This window comes from Protopterus annectens, chromosome 14.part0 (assembly GCF_019279795.1).
Source record: "Protopterus annectens isolate FY-2018-M chromosome 14.part0, PAN1.0, whole genome shotgun sequence".
NCBI classification, from domain to species: Eukaryota; Metazoa; Chordata; order Ceratodontiformes; family Protopteridae; genus Protopterus; species Protopterus annectens.
This window is the reverse complement of record NC_056748.1, coordinates 128,704,028-128,723,004: the sequence shown is the minus strand read 5'-3', so window position 1 is coordinate 128,723,004 and position 18,977 is coordinate 128,704,028. Positions and strand designations below refer to the sequence as shown.

General features: G+C 41.8%; 1 protein-coding gene across 1 annotated transcript in view; it reads right to left on the bottom strand.

Annotated features, from left to right (window-relative positions):
• TECTB (tectorin beta) overlaps positions 1–18,977 on the bottom strand; it is a 260,451-nt gene that overhangs the window by 27,995 nt on the left and 213,479 nt on the right. The window contains exon 7 of the mRNA XM_044055840.1: positions 199–361. Coding sequence (XP_043911775.1) covers positions 199–361 — 163 coding nt within the window. The remainder of the gene's footprint in view (positions 1–198; positions 362–18,977) is intronic.

Sequence of the window (18,977 nt, the reverse complement as noted above, 5' to 3'; positions counted from 1 at the left end):
CTCATTAAATGTTTTAAACATCTTTCATATAAGTCATATTAAATGCACTGGAATATACTGTCAAGTTGGTTTTCTGCATATTTCTTTTGTAAACAACAAGCAAATTCTACAGAAATATAATGATACATTTAATTGTTAATTCAGCAAAATACAATGATGACTACACTGAGTAACGGGAAATAAATGTATTGTACTCACCAGCGGGCAGAAAAGTCTTTCACTATCGCACACAGATGTTTCACAGTGCAACCAGACTTTGGAAAGCTTGGGAATATTTTGGAACCGAAAAGAATTGAACTGGAATGTTCCTCTGCTGTCTTTGCCGTTGTCATAGATGATCACTGTCCGATCTGCCTGGCATCTAGAAAATAACACAAAAAGCACTCGCTTTACTCTCTTGTTATAGCCGCTGCAGAGCAAACTGCAGCTGTGAGCTGTCTGCCTGTATTAAGTCTATTTGCCCAGCATTATATGACATAGTTGATCAAAAGGGTCTATGTTATATCATTGAATGCTTAAAAAAGTGAACGTTGAATAATCGACCCCATGTAAGCGAAAGCTTACTATCTCGAAAACTCAGAACAGTGATTTTTTTCCAAGGGGAAAAAAAAAAAAAAAAAAAATTGAAGGAATACATAAAGTGGGGGGCTTCACTTAAGAATTCACTTAAAAGGCGCTTCGCTATTTTGCCTTTTTGTTGTGTTAAGTTCGACCAAGACGCATTCGATAGGTCATCTAATAAGAACCCGATCAAAAGTGGATGGAATTAATGTTAGGAAAAATTTTTCCTATCACCCTTTTCGTGTCCAAGATGAATACAAATTAGTAACTGCTGCAACATGAGCTTAGCAGTATGGATAATTAGAGAGGCATGAATTCCTGTACAGGGAACCATGTTCAAGTGACTAGCAAAATCATTTAATCATAACCTCCACAGATGAAGGCTACTTGATGGTTTACTACTTAAAGAGTAAACACTATGCTTGGCCAGTGGTTTAAGAGTAGTGAAGTAAGCTACACTGCCTGTTGTAAAGCTGGACATGAAGTGGACATGAAAGTATCCAGGAGAAGGTGACAAAATAATGTACTGGTCTGAACATGATTAGGGATGAGGGCTGCCTATGTTATATTTATACCATTTTGTGGATTTACAACCCAACTGCAAGTGAGGTTGGAGACTTATTTAGGTTTTTTAATGAAATACTGGCAATTATACCATTTAGTAAAACATGCAAATTTGTCAGATCTGTGGTGCAGAGGCAAGGAACCAAGAAGATGACCCAGGTAACCCAGATTCACTTAATGGACTTGGTCTCTGAAGAGTCTTTTGGTGGGAGTAGGAATGGAGTGGCATTTTTCTGACCCAGTCCTGGGAGGAGATGAAGGAGTCTTGCTCAGACTGTACTTCCTGCTGGAGACCAAGGACTCCGTTTTTTCTTTCTGAGGAAAAAGAAGGAACGCATCAACAGATTATCTGCAGACAAATTCTGCTTAGCTACCATTGTGAGTGGGGCATGGGGTAGGACTGTGAGAAAAGCATAAGAGAAGAAAGCCTTTTGCTGCTGTCATAATGCTGCTGTACTGAGCTGCCATGATTTCATATCCAAGCATCCACCAAATAACTTTATTTCAAGCTGCCTCCCTTGAAGTGAAGGTAAAAAGTACAGTTTTGTACCTACCATAAATGTAGATGTCCGATAGATATGCAACTGCAGTCATAACATATGGCTTGTCCTGCCTCAGGCAGCCCTCGGTCGAATTCCAAAGTCTGGGTCCGCTGCAGCTGGTGCCTCCCTTCCGATGTCACAACGGCTGGAGTATAAAGGCATTGGCTGACGCCATCTTCTTCAGTGTTTCTTGCCCCAGATGCCAGGTGCCCTCCTAGGAAGGCTAATTTTGGTAAATGGATAAAAATAATCCAAACATGCACAACAGTAATAAACAGATACACCATAGGAAATACCCCAGCTAATGGGATAAGGGTAGGGACCCAAAAAGAAGGATACAGAGGGGTAGGAGGGTGGGCAGTTGCATATCTATCGGACATCTACATTTATGGTAGGTACAAAACTGTACTATGTCCTTCAAGAATGCAACTGCAGTCATAACATATGGGTTGAATACCATAGCCAAGCTGGGGGTGGATGGATCTATGATAAGGATGGTGTAGCTAACATCCCCTGCAGGACTGCCGAAGCAAAGCCTGCTCGGGATCTGGAGTATAAAGGCAGGTTGTAGTGCTTGGTAAATGTATGCACGGAGCTCCATGTAGCAGCCTCTAGAATGTCCTTTGTTGCCACTCCTTTTAGGAAAGCTGTGGAAGTGGCTAAAGCTCTGGTGGAATGTGGCCTAATACTGGCAGGCACTCCTTTTCCATGGAATGAATAGCAGAATCTGATGCAATGTCCAATCCATTTTGAAATTGTTTGTTTGGAGATTGCTTTTCCTTGTATTCCAGCAGCATAGGCTACAAACAGTTGGTCAGACTTTCTGGTGGCCTTAGTTCTGTCCAAGTAGTAGCGTAGTTGTCTGTGTATGTCCAAAGTATGCAGTAGTTTTTCCCCCCTGTTTTGAGGATTGGGGAAGAATGTAGGCAGGTGAATAGCTTGATTTAGAGACACCTTGGAAATAACTTTTGGCATGAATGTAGGATTTGTTCTTAGAGAAACTCTGTCTTGATGAAAAATGATGAAGGGAGGCACTGCCATGAGTGCCTGAATCAAACTCTTCTTGCAGATGTGACTACCAATAAAAAGACCGTCTTCCATGAAAGAAATTGAATTTCTGAAGTTGCTGCTGGTTCAAATGGAGGAAGAGTTAATTTTTCCAACACATAATTGAGGTCCCATGCAGGTACTGGCTGTCTTCTGGGAGGTTTGATATTCTTTATTCCTCTTAGAAACTGTCGTAGCAAAGGATGTGAAAACACTGGAGGGTCACAGTTGTATCTTGCTGAGATTGCTGAGGCATGAATCTTTATTGAAGAGTATGAGAGCCCAGTATGAAATAGTTCTGCCAAGTATTCTAATATCTGAGGTATACTCGGTAATGTTGTATCCTGGCCCCTGTTGGCATTCCAGATGCTGAATCTCTTCCACTTGGCCGAATAGGTTTTTCTGGTGGAAGGTCTGCGTGCTTCCAGCAAGATCTCTTGAATTGATTTGGAAAGAGAGCTAGGTGGAGAAATCATGGTAGACTCCAGGCTGTCAGGTGTAATGTTTTCAGGTCCTGATGCACAGTCCTGTAATTGTGTTGTGTTAAGAGCAGGGGCCATAGGGGCAGAGGCCATGGTTTGGTCCGAGTTATGGTCAATAGCAATGGGTACCAGTGTTGCCTTGGCCAGTCCGGAGCTATTAAGATGCCTGTTGGTTGTTCTGCTTTGATCTTCAGTATCACCTTGGTCAGCAGAGGCAGAGGAGGGAATGCATAAATTTTCAGAGAATTCCAGCTGAAGGAGAGAGCATCCGTTTTCCAGTCTAGAGGATGGTGAGTCCTTGTGCAGAACTTTTCCAGGTGATGATTTAAGTGGGAAGCAAAGAGATCTACGTCTGGTCTTCCCCATGTCTTCGACAGTTGAGAGAAAATGTGAGGGTGCAGCATCCATTCGTGTGGATCCATAAAATTTCTGCTCAGCTGGTCCGCCAGTACATTGTCCTTGCCTGGTACAAACTGGGATTGTAAATGTATCTTCAGGCTCAGAGATTTTTCCCAGAGAAGCATTGTTAGTCTGCAGAGGGATAAGAATGTGTGCCCCCTGCTTTTTATGTACCACATGACAGTGGTGTTGTCTGTCCTTATTAGCAAATGCCCTTGTTGTAGTGATTTTATTGCATGAATCACTGCCAACATCTCCTTGGTTTATGTGCAGGTGCCTTTCCTTTGGCCCAAAACCTTGAATGCATCTGCCCTCCATGTGTGCCCCATCCATGGTCTGAGGCTGTTGTAATCATTTGGCCTGCTTGAGGTCTGTTGAAAGACATGCCTTTGTTTTGCTGACTGGCTTGAGCCCACCATAGGAATTCCTTTTGCAGACATGGAATAAGTGGGATTATGTCCTCTAGGCTTTGGTTGTGTTGAGACCATAAGTTTTAAATACCATTGCAGCTTTCTCATATGAAGTCTTGCCAAAGGTATCAGAAGGATGCAAGATGCCATGAACCCCAGGGCCTGCAGGATTTTCCTTGCAGTCAGCTGGGAGAGTTTTGCCAGGCCTTTGAAGTACTCTGGTAAATGCTGCTGCTTTTCCTCTGTGAGGTAGGCCATTTGGTTTTCTGTGTCCAGTTTGGCTCCTAGGAAAATAATCTGTTGGGATGGCAGTAGTTTTGACTTTTGAATGTTGACTGTGTATCCCAAGGCCTGCAGTAGATGCATGACATAGTCCAAATTTTCTTTTAAGGCTTGTTTGTTGTCTGCTTGTATGAGCCAGTCGTCCAGGTAGGGGTATATTTGAATCCCCTGCAGTCTGCAGTGTGCCACTACTGATGCCAGGCATTTTGTGAACACTCTGGGTGCAGTAGATAAGCCAAATGGCAATACTGAGAATTGATAATGCTCTGTCCCTGCAAGAAATCTGAGGTATCTTCTGCAGCTGTTTCTGATTGGGACATGCAGGTATGCCTCCTTGAGGTCCAGAGTGACCAGCCAAGACCCCTTGCCCAGCATGGGAAGGAGTTGCTGCAACGTCAGCATTTTGAACTTTGGCACCATGAGAAAAGTGTTTAGAGTTGACAAGTCCAGTATGGGTCTCCATTTGTTTTCTTTTCTTGGAACAAGGAACAGCCTTGAATAAAATCCCTGGCCTTGCTCCTGAGGAGGAACCCTTTCTATTGCTTTTATACTTAACAGTTTGGAAACTTGAGTGAGCGCCTCTGCCCTTTGATGATGTGGCAGGTTTGGCATGCCTTGTCTTATTGGTAATGTGTGGAAGTGGAATCTGTAACCTTTGTCTATCAAATCCAAAATCCAGTTGTCCTTGGTTAAGATATGCCAGTTTTGAGAGAATAAGGATAATTTTCCGCCCAAAGGTGCTTCTCTTTGAACCTTTGTAGGAAAGTCAAGTCATTGTGATCGTCCTTGTGGTGCAGCTGAGCTGTCTGCGCCACTTCTTTGATTTGGAGGTTGCCATTGGCGGCCCCTGTAAGATCCTCTGTATTGCCCTCTACCTCGGCCATGCCTGCTTTTTCCCCTTTGAAACTTGTCTGAGCCGGGGAAGGACCAATTCTTTGAGGGCCAGTTTCTGCTGAATCTGGGTGGCTGAACCTGAAGGAAATCCTTGACTGTCTGTACTGACTTTGCTTTTTCCTCTATGGATTTCAATACATCTTGTGCATTAGCACCAAACAGCTTTTGTTTTACCAAAGGTGCATCAAGTAACTTTACTTTAACATGGTCAGGCAAAGACTGATCCTTTAACCAAGCATGTCTACGTATCACAGCCCCAGTCATAGCTGCCCTACATGAAGCTTCCAATGCATCATAACCACACTGAAGAAAATGGTTATTAACCTGCTGAGTGTTATGTATATGATCCTGCAATGCCTTTTTATCAATAGGCTCAGGAGAGGCTAACTTTTTCTGTAAATCATCCAGGAGAAAATCTTGGTACTGAAACATGTGGAAAATGCAGTTAAGTGACCTCATAGCTAGGGCAGTAGAGGTATATACTTTTTTACCCCATCTCTCCAGGGACCTTGCTTCTCTGTCTGCCGGCAGAGGGTTTTTGGCAGAGAAGGTAGCCACCCCCTTGGGGCCCTGTGAAATAGTTTCTAGATCCACAGAGTAGGCCTTAAAAAGGTGCTTGTGAGTGTCAGGGACCCTATAATATCTGTCCGGCTTGACAGGAGCAGGAGGAAGAGAGTCAGGGTTAGCACTGGAGTCAGAGAAAACATCATCCAAAACATCCATAACAGGTGGAATAGCCAAAGGTCTGTGGTGGGGAAGCTTGAGGAAGGTACAAAGCCTTTTCCTGGAGTCAGAGAATTCCTGACCCTGCCATTGAAAATGTTCCCTCATGGAATGCAGGACTTCACCAAAAGAGAAATCCTCTGGAGGGGAGGCAGAGGGAATTGATTCCTCAGCATCAGAGTCCTCGTAGGCCTGGAAGGATTCTTCTTGGGTATCAGAGTGCTCAGAATCCCCAGAGGCTTCATCCGAAGAGAGGTTGTCCGCCTGCTCAGTTCTAGGCCTTTTCTCTGCAGGTGGCTGAGAACCCCTGTCCGGATGAGGCTGAGTCCCCCTGATAAGGGAAATAAGATCTGCAGCCAGAGACATGATCTGCTTATCAGATGAAGGGGCCTGGGTAGCAGGCTTAGGATGGGCCTTGGCCTGACTGGCGGCCTTAGCATGTGCAAAGGCCTTGATGGACATGGAAATGGGGGGCCTAGCAGCCCCACGTGCAGGCGTAACCTTGTCCACAGAAATGGTGTCGGGTAGATCCAGAACTTCGGTTTCCAGAGGAAAATCAACAACCGGCACCGGAGAGATCTCTGAGACCGAAGGTTGTGTTAACGCTGTGTCGTCGGCCTGGAGCGCTGGATTTACCACTTCCGAAGGGACCAGAGCACTAGCAGAGGGTTTAGGAGTAGCATCGGTAGTGGACGCGGGCCGAGGATGTCGGTCCCGGTCCTTGCGTTTTTTAGCAGATTGGGTTGTCGGTTGATCCGACGGCATGATATACGCAAAAGATTCACCGAAAAAGTTCTCAGTGAATTCTGCCTGGCACCGGAGAGTGTGCTTATTAAAGCAAGCACAGGCAGCACAGGCCGAGACGTCGTGGTCTGGGCCCAGGCAAGGAAGGCAGAGAGAATGGAAGTCCATATGAGGTATTTGTTTACCACAAGACAAACAATTATTAACTTTCTCAATTTGTTCTGACATCGGCTGAGGCAAGAATAAATGTTCCACAACGGGGTACTTAGCTTTTAGATGACTTCTGTACTGAAAACTCAGGAGCTGACCGACCGGCACTTGCGAACTGCTTCTGCTTCGGGCACCGCGTGGCAAGAAAGACTGAAGAAGATGGCGTCGGCCGATGCCTTTATACTCCAGCCGCCAGACGTCGGAGAGGAGGCGACACCAGCCGACGCCGGACCCAGACTTTGGAATTCGGCCGACCGAGGGCTGCCTGAGGCAGGACAACCCATTTGTTATGACTGCAGTTGCATTTTTGAAGGACATCTAGTCCTCCCATCCAACCCTAAAAACTTTAAGAAGTTCTTCAAGGTAAATTACCCTCTATTAAGTGACAGGATGGCTAGTTTTCAAGCTCCCCCAAATCTAGAAAACACAGAAACCTATGCAGAGTCATAAACAAAAGCCCTGTATGACCATTTAAACAACTTCTTAAAAATGATATTACCAGACCGAAATAAACCTAGGTCAAACAGCAAAAACAAGCCACCCTGGTGAACCCCTAGTATTTATTGGTTGTACCACAAAAGAAAGAAAATCCTGTCAAGAAGTAAGAGGAAATGTGCAAAACAGAGAAATAAGTCCCTCATTCATCTAAGCAAGTGGATCAGGGTACTAGTCAAGTCTCTGAAAGCATACTTTGAAGTGAAAATAGCCTCCAAAGCTAAGAATAACCATAAGATATTTTTCAGTTATGTCTGCAGTCTTAGGGGCAGCTCAAAGTTTGCTTCCCCTTCATAGGTTCATAATTGTGTACTAGGCTAATGGCCCTGGAGTCTTTACAAGCCTAGCCCATAGGATTACCCTGGCATCATGCCACCCAACCTTAGTTCCCAGTGCCCCCAGTTTTCCCCCTAAAAATACCCTCCACCACTCCACCTCCAGTTATCACCAAAGAACAAGTTTCCACTGCACTCTAAGGGGGCTCACAATATACCAGGTTGTCTCTTAAACAGGTTAAATCAGGAATTATCAAGCCCATTAGAATCCCTATTTAACCATAGCCTCTGGACTAGCTTTGTCCCATTAAAGTGGAGGACAGCAAAAGTCATCCCTCTGCATAAAAGGGGACCATCTACTGACCCCAGAAATTGCAGACCTATAAGTTTGACTAATCGTATTTGTAAGGCCATGGAAAGAATAATCACGGACCAGATAAATAATAACAAAGGAGACCTAAAAACTCTGGATCTGACCCAATTTGGCTTTGTCAAGGGCAGGTCATGTGTACTAAATCTGGTGGACTTTGTTTAAAACGTCACTAAGGCCATGAATGAGTGTAAAACAATGCACACAACTCACCTTGACCTGGCCAAGGCATTTGACACAATACCACACTCAGGTATTATAAATAGACTTACAAAACTGGGCATGAATCCCTACTTCATCAGATAGATAGCCAACTGGCTCACAGACAGGACACGTGGTTAAAGTGGACGAATTCAGATCCATCAAGAAGTCATTTACTAGTGGTGTGCCACAGGGCTCAGTGATGGGACCACTCTTATTTGGAATATACTTCTGTGAAGTCAAGGCAAATGTGGAAGGCCTCTGGATGACACCATTTGCCAACAACTACAAGCTGAGGGTCAATCATCAAATCCTCACTGATGTAGATATCCTCCAGGAGGGTCTAGGTCAGACAAATGATTAGTGTCAGACCAAAGACTTAAACTAAATGCAAAAAAATGCATTATCATACTCTTTGGGATGTCAAAACCCTTGCAAATTGCAACATTAATTGCACAACCCTAAGAGTAGAGTCAGAAGTGAGAGATTTTGGTACACAGATAAATAGTAGCTTGAACTTTGACCATGTGTCCACAGTGGTGAGGATGTCCTTCTATGTGGCACAACATATAGATAAAGGTATGGCATCCAAATCCAAAGGAAATTATAGTCCCGCTGTACTCAGCCCTCATTAGACCAATAATTGAGTACAATGAGCCATTTGACATGTACTTGACTAGACACTTACAGCAGCTGGAGTGACCTCAGAGGTTCCTCACAAAGAAAATACAGGATGTATACAATGTATCCTATGTGGTTAGACTAAATGCCCTATCCCTTTACTCTGTCTCCTACTGAATATTAAGGGTGACCTATGCCGGACCTATAATGCCCTCACAGATCTGGCCCTGATGGATCTGCTTCACATCTACAACCAAACAGCATGAAGGTCATCCAATCTAGGCATCTAAACTTAGTCAGTGACTCAAACAAAACATGCTGGAGAAACAGATACATGTCATGGAGATTATTCCTCCTTTGGAATTGAGTTCCTAGTCCCGTTAAACAGAGCCCTTCCCTAGCCCTGTTCAAATGTATTTTAGATGAATGGATGGGGAATCACAAATTCACACCTGAGGTGCCCATGTCCCTAATGGACACAGTCATTATGTAAAAATCTCAAGGCATATGCACAAACCTGTGCCATCTTCTTGTCCCTAGGGGCCACATATTGGATAAAATATGGTTTTACTGGCTAGGCTTGTAAGGGCTCTTAAGCCGTTACCCTAGTAATCTCCTATGAACCCATGAACCTACAAAATGATTAATTTGAGCTGGGATACCATATCTAAATTGCTTTGACATAGCAAGGCCTAATTAAGTTTAATTCTGTCAGCTGCCAAAAAAAGGTTATTATAAAATGGAAATCAAAAATCTAAACCAACTGTATTTGAAGGATTAAGTATTGTAAAAGAGACAAAAAACTGAAAGAGGGATCTTTAGAAAAGGGAAGGAACAAATTACATAGAAATAAATTATATCTGTGGGAACAATACATGCAGAATAATATTTAGGAGGTTTCCAGGAAGGCAGGAATTGAACAATTTATGCAATGTTGGACTAAAAGACAGTTGCTATAAAGAAAGAAAAGATATGTAATGTATATGGAAAAAAGTGAATATGGTTTGTCTTCTTTTCTGTTAATCTATGTATACCTATGTCTTGAGTGATAATTTAATGAGGGTTTTAACAGAAAAAAAAAATTTAGGTAATATGAATTATGAAACATATGATAGAAATAAAACAAAGCTATAAAACAGTACAAACACACACACACTCGCGTGCACACACACGCACACATGCACACACAAACACATGTACACACACACACACACACACACACACACACACACACACACACACACACACACACACACACACACACACACACACACACACACACACTCACACACACACACACACACACACACACACATGGTCACCCAGGCCATTATGCCAGATAGCCTGGAAATCAGTGCTGACTTCTGATTACTTTCTACATAGAGTTTCCAAGCTATTCTGTTGTGGGTGTTCAGATTTCCTCTCACCTCCCAAAAACAAGCTGTTTGAATAGGTTAACCCATATATATTACATTAAACCTAGCTTGTGGCTCAGGTCATACCTTGCAAGGGCCTACAGCAGATCAGTTCACTTACCAGGTTAACAGATTTAAGTTAAATGTTGACATACAACCCTTTAGCCTCTTTTCACATCTTGGATTAGAGCCTCCACGAACTCACTGATATTCCATTTTTTTATCCCCAATAAAAAGTTATGCCTTTTAATGAAATTCTTACCTAAAACTGTGAATGGCTTTTTCATGTTAATTTAAAAAGAATGTACAGCCATTGTTTATTAAATCTTGCAAATTACTTATGATTTGCACTTGCTAAAGTCACAGCAGCTAGTGCACCAATAGCAAACAGCTGAGTAAAAATAAGGAATATATGTAAACAAATTAGGTTATATTTAGCTTTCTTGCTACTGCTGTGTTTATATGCATGGTATCACAATCCCTCCAGAAAGGGACGCAATTCAATGAAGATAAATAATGTTAACAAAAAAAATATTTCATACTAAAGATGAGAAAGCAGATGAGAAGAGACAAGTGAATGGAAAAGCACTTTTAATTAATGATTTTAATACTACAATCCCACTAAAAATGTTTTCATTTAATTATACCCATTAGCTTTCCTAAGCACCTAAAATCTCTGTGTGGGGCTTCTTCTTTCTTAGCTTACGATGATGGATTGTCTGAAGATGAGGAAACTGCAGTCATTTGGAGACTGTGGGTCTTTAACTCAACCAAGCAACTAAGATCTCCCCTTTCTCAGATCTTTGGTGATGGGTTGTCTGGAGAATAGAAAATTGCAGTCATTTGCTGAGAGTGAGTCTTTCATTCATACATACATCCCAACTGTGCAAATTTTCTCAGAATGTCCAGATTTTTGCCTAATATTTTCAGTCTGTTGTTTATAAAATTTACGTTTTTTTAACAAATCACTGAGAACTGAAGTCACTAAATAATGACATACATTTGAGTTTCAGACTTTCCTTCTCCTCAACCATCCATCCCAGACACTTGAAGCTCTTAACTTATTCTAGTATTTTCCATTCTACCTCAATTTGTAGCTTCTCTGGATTTTCCATTTGCTGCAATATCAGCTGTCTTGTCTGTACACAGTTTCATCCTATGTGCCTTCAGTTTTGCATTTCCTTCCACTATTATTTGCTGAAATCATTGTTCAGAATCTGCTTGTAATGTCACATCATCTGCATACAGCACCTTTGTTGATCTGTTACCTGTAACCATACCTCCCAACTATACCGAATTACTTGTTTTTTGCCAAGTTTTAGGGTTCAAATGAAGGGGTGCCACAATTCCTGAGTGGCACCCCTTTATTTCTGATTATTTCCTTTTGTTTTTTTTTTAAATTTTTTACACTGTTTGAGCTGACATCATCACATGCACAATGACGTCAGCTACGTCAGGGCTACCAGCCTGTCATAATTGAGCTCAAGGAGCTCATGCATTTCTGGCTGCGAGCGGGAAGTTGGGAATGGCAACGTACGAATGGATTATGTCTGGGAAACGTCGAGCGGGAACAGCACTATGGATTATTTTACAGGAATCGGACCTGCAGCAGGTATGGTCAGAAAGATTGAAGACTCCATACAAGTAAGGAAACTGTCAGAGAAAGGTGTGTGTGTGTGTGTGTGTGTGTGTGTGTGTGTGTGTGTGTGTGTGTGTGTGTGTGTGTGTGTGTGTGTGTGTGTGTGTGTGTTTTTTTTCTGTACTAATGACACACAAACATAATAATATGAATGCAGCACATTGCAGTGTACTGCTAAGTTTCTGAGTTACTGCATACCCCATTTGAAGGTTTGAGCTAAGCTAGTGCAATTGTACTTTCTTGGTCATAACCTGTAGAACCTTACCATGCTTAGAAAGTTGAATTTTAGTGAAAAGCATTTCATTTTTGCATGAAAGTTAAGCTGTTATTTGGAAAATGGCTGCAGTAGCAAAGTTCAAAATCATTTGAATGAATCCAAAAATGCATTAGCTGTAAAGAAATCTGTATAACTGGAAATATGTCATGACTGTTTAGAACACTGTTTAGCTGATGAGATTATAAGCTGGACAAATGCCAAATGATTCAGTGCTGTATAAAAATTAAACAAATGTGCTTCGGTTTGGTGGTGCTTGCTACTTTTAATTAAGTAACAAGGTGACTGATATTTTTTTTTAGTTTCCGTAATCACATCTGATGGAAAGTCACTCAGTTTTTATTTTATTTTATTTTTTTTTACCCCTCTACCAGTAGTACCTCTCCTGTCATGTGGAAGTTTTGATCAAACCCACAGATGTTCTGACTTGCTTTTTCATCATGAAGAAATAGTATAAAGTATTTTCCCTTGTTCCTAAGGGTGTGGTCAAGTGTGTTTTTTATTATATAAGACACAATGCACATCTTTCATAAAACTCTCATGAGTTATTCCACTTTACAAAACTTAGCAATTAAATCAGGAGAAAATAGCATGTCATTTATATGACAAAGTATTATTACTATGTAATACGTTATGATAAAATAACTGTACTATACTGAAAATAACATAACTGTACTTTATTCAGAATAACATTGGCGTGTGTGTGTGAAAATGTCCCCATTTAATACAGCTGGTGGCTAGAGGTACTCAGGCTCAAACCCTGTACCTTGGATACAGGGTAAAAAGAGCCTAAAGTCCCTAGCCACCACCACTAACAAGTTTTGCCCAAGTTTTTTGTGCTAAGAGTTGAGAGCTATGGGGAGAAGTGAGAACTGAATTTGTATTCCCCCATTATTGGCTTTGTTTGTCCGGGTTTTTTGTGCTAAGAGGTTCAGAGCTATGGTGAAAAGTGAGAACTGAATTTGTATTCCACCATTATTGGCTTTGTTTGTCCAGGTTTTTTGTGCTAATAGATTGAGAGCTATAGTGAGAAGTGAGAACTGAATTCACTACATGATAGCCATTACATTTCAGTCTTCCTGTTTTTTAGGAGACTGCTGATTTGGCATAGTGGTATGTTACTCTGACTATAGTGCATATGATCCTGGGTTCAAGCCTTGCCAGTGAAATGCATGATGTGACATTTTATTCTAGCAACTTTCCAAATGTTTAAAATGTATCCCTGTTTTTTGACCTTTTATCCCCCCCCAAAAAAAAACTGAAATTGAAAATAAGTGCGAGAAGCTGTGCAAGATGCCTATGGCTAACACTACTGTCATTCTATTGATAGTGTGGGTGTAGAAGTAGACTTTTATGATGGAAATGTTCTGAATTGGGCAGTTTTGTTATTATTGGTTCATGCATTTTGATTTATTGCCTACAGTACAGCCTACTGGAAAAATATTCACAATAAATTTAAACTGCGCTCTGTCTAACAAATGTGCTATATTATAAAAGGAATATAATTTAATAAAGTCAGGAAGGTGTATCAAAGAAAAGAGCACCCATGTACATTTCTTGTTTTGTGTGCAATGGCCAATGATTTGAAAATAGCCCAAAGGTAATCTTTATCCACCACTAGCCAGATGCATTTTCTTTGGATGTGGTGTTGGTTTCAATGCTGTTTCAATGAATGTGAGTTTCAAGGGCAGAGAAGTTTAATGCCAAGTCTATTTTCATTGTGAGACAGTATTGCTTTGTTTACCAGATGTCTATTAGTGTTTGTGCATTGTTGTGCTGTAAAATGTGAAAATAAAATCCAAATAATCATTGTAGAAGTAAAGCAGTATGCACACATCAGTGTTTAAGGTAAATGGGGTGAAATAGCCAGTTAATGGGAGATTGGAATGGCTGCAGGGGGACTCTGGTGCCATATTTTGGTTGCCTGTTCTTCAGTTTGCATTTGAAAGTTGGTATCCCACAATTCCATTGGAATGGGTGGGGTTACATAATTATGTATGCAAATTCGATGTTAATCAGCATACAGATTTGTACCTATTTTTCATGGGCCGTGTCCAGATTTTTGATGGCTCCAGGTTGAGAGGTATGCCTGTAACATATCTGCCAATGTAGTCCATCACCAGTATGGACAGCAGTGTGCTCAGAGATGAACCCTGATGCACACCTACCTCCACTATGAATCTCTCTGTGAGTCCAAACACTGTTCATACTTCATCTATTGGGTCCTTGTACATCACCTACACTAATTCTACTCATAGTTTTTGTAACTTCAAGCCATCACAGGACTGCCCAAATCAGGTTTCTTGGGACCCTGTCATATACTACCTCCAATTTTTTTCTCAACTATCTGTCTCACCATAAACATCAGATCTGTTGTGCTGCATTCTCATCTGATTCCAAACTGCTCATCTCCCATCTTATTTTCTGTACCTCTGCATATTCATTTATAAATCACTTTTCCAGCACTTTCATGCAGTGTGACAGGAGTTTGATATCCCCTATACTACCCACCATTCTGAATGTCCCCTTTGTTCTTGTCAACTTATTCCATTGATGCTCCTTTCTGTCCACACTGCTTTGAATACACCCTGAAGCCATTTATCTCCTAACTTACACAAGATCTAGGTCATATCTGCCATGACTTCATCTGAACCTGCTGCTTTCCTTGACTTAATTTCTCATATTGCTGTTCTTACTTCCTCTATAGTTGGCTCCCCTTCTTCTCTCATTGTAGGCTGTGTCTGGGGCAGTAAAGCTTCAGTGGGGTTTCTTCATTCAGAAGCTGCTGAAAGTCCTCCTTCCATCTACCTTTGATCTCCTGTGGGCTGATGAGCAGGTTGTTGTTGGCATCCCTTATGAAGGGTGTCTGAAGACTATTTTCTTTATCTTTCTGTCTTTACCTTACAATCTGATGAAGCTTCTTTCTGCCATTTCTGAATCACTTTCCAGAAGCTGTTAGAGTGCCTTGCTCTTTGCTATTGTGACTGCTCTCTTCCCTCAGTATTTTTGTTACCAACCAATATACATTCGTAGCCTGGTCTATCGTTTCTATTTTCGTCTTTTTCCTGCACTCCTTTCTTTTCATATGACAGTGAACGTATGCATTCCACCACCAGCCTTCCATATGTGCCTTATTTTCATACATGGCTCAGTTACATATCTTCTCTATAGCTTTCAGACATGCCATTTTGAGACACTGCCATTCTTTTTTGACCTCACTGATTTCCCGTACTTTTGGAAGTGTTACAGCCTTAAGTATTTCCCCTGAACTTGTGTGCTTTCACTCCAGTCAACTTCCAGATTTTCAGCCTAGTCTCACTTGGCCTAGGAGCCTTCTCTGACCACTGCTTGCAGATGGTTGTGGCAACCAGTGGTTTATGCTGAGGGCCAACTGTTCACCAGGGATGACTTTGCAATCACTGATTCTACCACAGTGCCCTTTCCTTACTAGTAGGAAATCTACAAGATGTGCATGTTGGCCACTCTTCATGTGACTTTGTGACTGTCTCTCTTTCTGAACCATGTGTTGGCTACTATCAAGCCATTTGCCAGGCAGAAGTCTAAGAATGGCTTCTCCTTCTTTATTCCTGTTGCCCCATCTATGTGGATCCAGGTAGCCATCATAACTTGCTCTGCCTGATGTGATGTCAACATACATTAACTCATGTTGTCCTTCTTCATCTCGGAAGTCATGCCACTGTTGCCTGAATGTTATCTTTTACTCATTGTCACTACCCCACTGTGGGGCATATACTCCCCTATGTTTACAGTACAGTCTGATTGCCATGAGTCTATCACTAACTCTAATAATATCCCTTTTGATTTTCAGAAGCCTCTCCCTCACCACAATTCCCAGACCATTTCTAGGCTGTTCTCCCTTTGAGTAGTAGACTTTAGATCCCAAGCCAGGTTTCTTTGCTAAATTACCTTCCAGCTTGTCTTCTGGATACACAGGCTGTCCAGCCTTCTCCTTACCATCATGTCATCCCTTCCAAGAAGGGAACCTATACTGAGTGTAGCAACTTTTAGTTCATGGGCGGTAGGTTGATTGGTTCTATGTCCATTTTTCACTCAACAGACCTATCCCAGGTAACCCAAGCTAGGCAGCTGGGCATTGGCTGGCCAGCCAATTTTTGATCCAGAGCTGCTGGGCCTTATAGCAAGTACACACTGACCAATAAGGGCATATAGAACCTGGATCCTCCTGGAATGACAACAGTTACCCAGACCATTATTATAAACTGTTTTCATATTTGAGCAATGACATAATTTGCAGTAATGGCAAGATATTGCTAAAGACTATTGCCTTTCCTGTCTTGGACACATGCATGAAGAGTTCAGTGATGCCTCTGAGCATCTTTTTTTAGAGTAGATTGTTACATGTACAGCCTCAAGGTCACAGTCATATGCAAGGTGATTGAGAGATATAAAAGCCTTTGCAACATCATGAATGTTTATAACAGAGAAACAGCTAGCTGCCATCAAACGCTGTCCAAACTGGTGACCTATGACTATAAAGTCATCAATAACTTAACACTGCTTTTTTTTTTTTTTGAAAAGCTTTATTGAAAAGTTCTAAGCATAAAAGCAATAACTAGGACACTACCAAGCGAGACTGCAATTTGTGCGGACCTTACTGCTAGATTCATCATAACTGTTCTTGAAGCTGCATAAGTTGCTGATCTATGTGCAATGGGCAATGTTAAAAGTGTGTGTATAGGTAGATATGGTCTGTTACCACTATGTCCAAGATGGCTTGGTAAAGATTTCTTTACCATATCAACATAAGTAGGTTATCATTGTGTAGTAATGCAATATTTCTGCACAGTTTACTGATGCATAAAATGGGGAGACATTTGCTTCCAGCTTAAGTAAATATATACAGTTCTCATAAATGGGAGTGGGGGGAGGCTAGAGAGGAAAGTTAGGTAACAGCAGAATAAGTAAGGGCAAGAATACAGTATTTAACTAAGGCTGAATTGACCAGAGCTGCTCTGTGTTTGGCATCCCTTGCCAGAGGTACAGAGTGTTTCTGCTGGAATCCACGCCATCCAAAGCTAAGAACAAGAAATGAAGCTTATTTTGAGTTTCATCTGCACTTTTTCAACTGCATTTTACAGCTTTACTGCATTAATTTGTGCCTTTTGACTGCTTTTTTACTATTTGTGCCTGCTTATTACCTGCCCTTGTTTTGCCTTGAAATATACTGCTTAGTTAACATAGACTAGATTCATACTTGCTGAATCTAGCCTGGTTTTCATACACTTGAACTCAAATCCAGCCATCCTACATTAAGAAGGGCTGTTCTGAACCCTTGTGGCAGAAGAGTGTGGATATAGCCTTGTCTGAGCTGGGGATTGCTGGAGGAAGGATCGTTGTGTCATTTCCTATTGGCAGACTAGTTTAAAACATTTTAATTTCAGCTGTATATAAGCCTTCCATTTACACATAGCTGTGCACCATGCAATTGGGATTAGTGCTGCTCTGTATTGAACCAAATGCCTAGAATCACTTTTTTTTTCCTAGACACAAGTCAGTGTAATCCTCCCAGGCTTCCCTGCTGCTCTACGGGCAACTCAGCTGTACACTCCTGAATCATAGGCAACTCAGCTGAGCACTAAGCAGCTTCGCTACACTCTTTCACCCCTGATGCTCTATAGAATAGGTCCCCTTGTTAATCCCAGAACAAAAGATGTTCTAACATGCCCTCTTAAATTAGTATGTTTGGATTAACCTACTATTATGGACAGTCAATTTCCCAACATTTCTCCAGCCAGCCTGATTGACACTGGGATCCTGAGGCAATGTAGCAATTGCCTCATGTATGCTGACAACCACCTGCTACTACTACTGGAAAAAATGCAGTATGTGAGAGATGCAACTATACCATGAAACTAATCAGTCTTGTCTTTAACAATAAACAAAACATCAAACAGGCTGTCACCACACGCACATCTCCTCTTACACAAGATAAAGGCAAGACACATAGACCCACATACTCGGAAGTACTCACCATCAGCCTACAAAAAGACCACAGACCTCCCAAGAACAAATAACCCACACATACTGGTACACAAACAGAGTCCACCATTACACATAACAACACACATATCAGTGTCTCAGCAATGAAACACCTCAAAACCAAATTTACTGGTCATAGGTGACTCAATAGTGAGACATGTGATGCCCCCCTCACTAGGTTGGTCAAGGAGAAGGTCATGGCCAGCTGTCTGTCAGGTGCCAGGATCCATCAAATCATGCACACAAGTCATTCAGCAACAATTACCATTATGACTCTTGTCGTAGTACATGTTAGAGTGAATGACTTGAGAGACACGATTAAACTCTCATATTATGTGTCTCAGGCAGGTCTGTCACTAGCCCTAGGCAGCATTCTACCTTCGCCTAGGATGATGCCACAATACAGACAAAAATGATTGATTTCAACAATTGGCTTAAATGCTGGTGTCACTCCAGCGGGATCTAGTATCTTTCAGCCTGGGAAGCCATGGTCAACAGAGCACAATGCTTTGCCAGGGATGGCTCTCACCTGTCTCCTCAAGGCTTTCGGATACTGGCAAAGATGCTTGCCTCCTGCATAGTGCCATTTTTATGCTATGTTAAAACAACAAAACTTCTGCTGTAAGAAAAACCACTATAGACAAACTCAAGGTCATGCTGCTTAATGCTAGGATACTAAACAGTAAACTGCACTCCCTGGAAGCACTCCTCACCTTGGAAGATGTCTGTGCAGTCACTCAGACTTGGCTCAAGGCCACAGAGAACACCCCGGCCATTCAGGGCTACAATGCCTTTCACAACTGCAGAC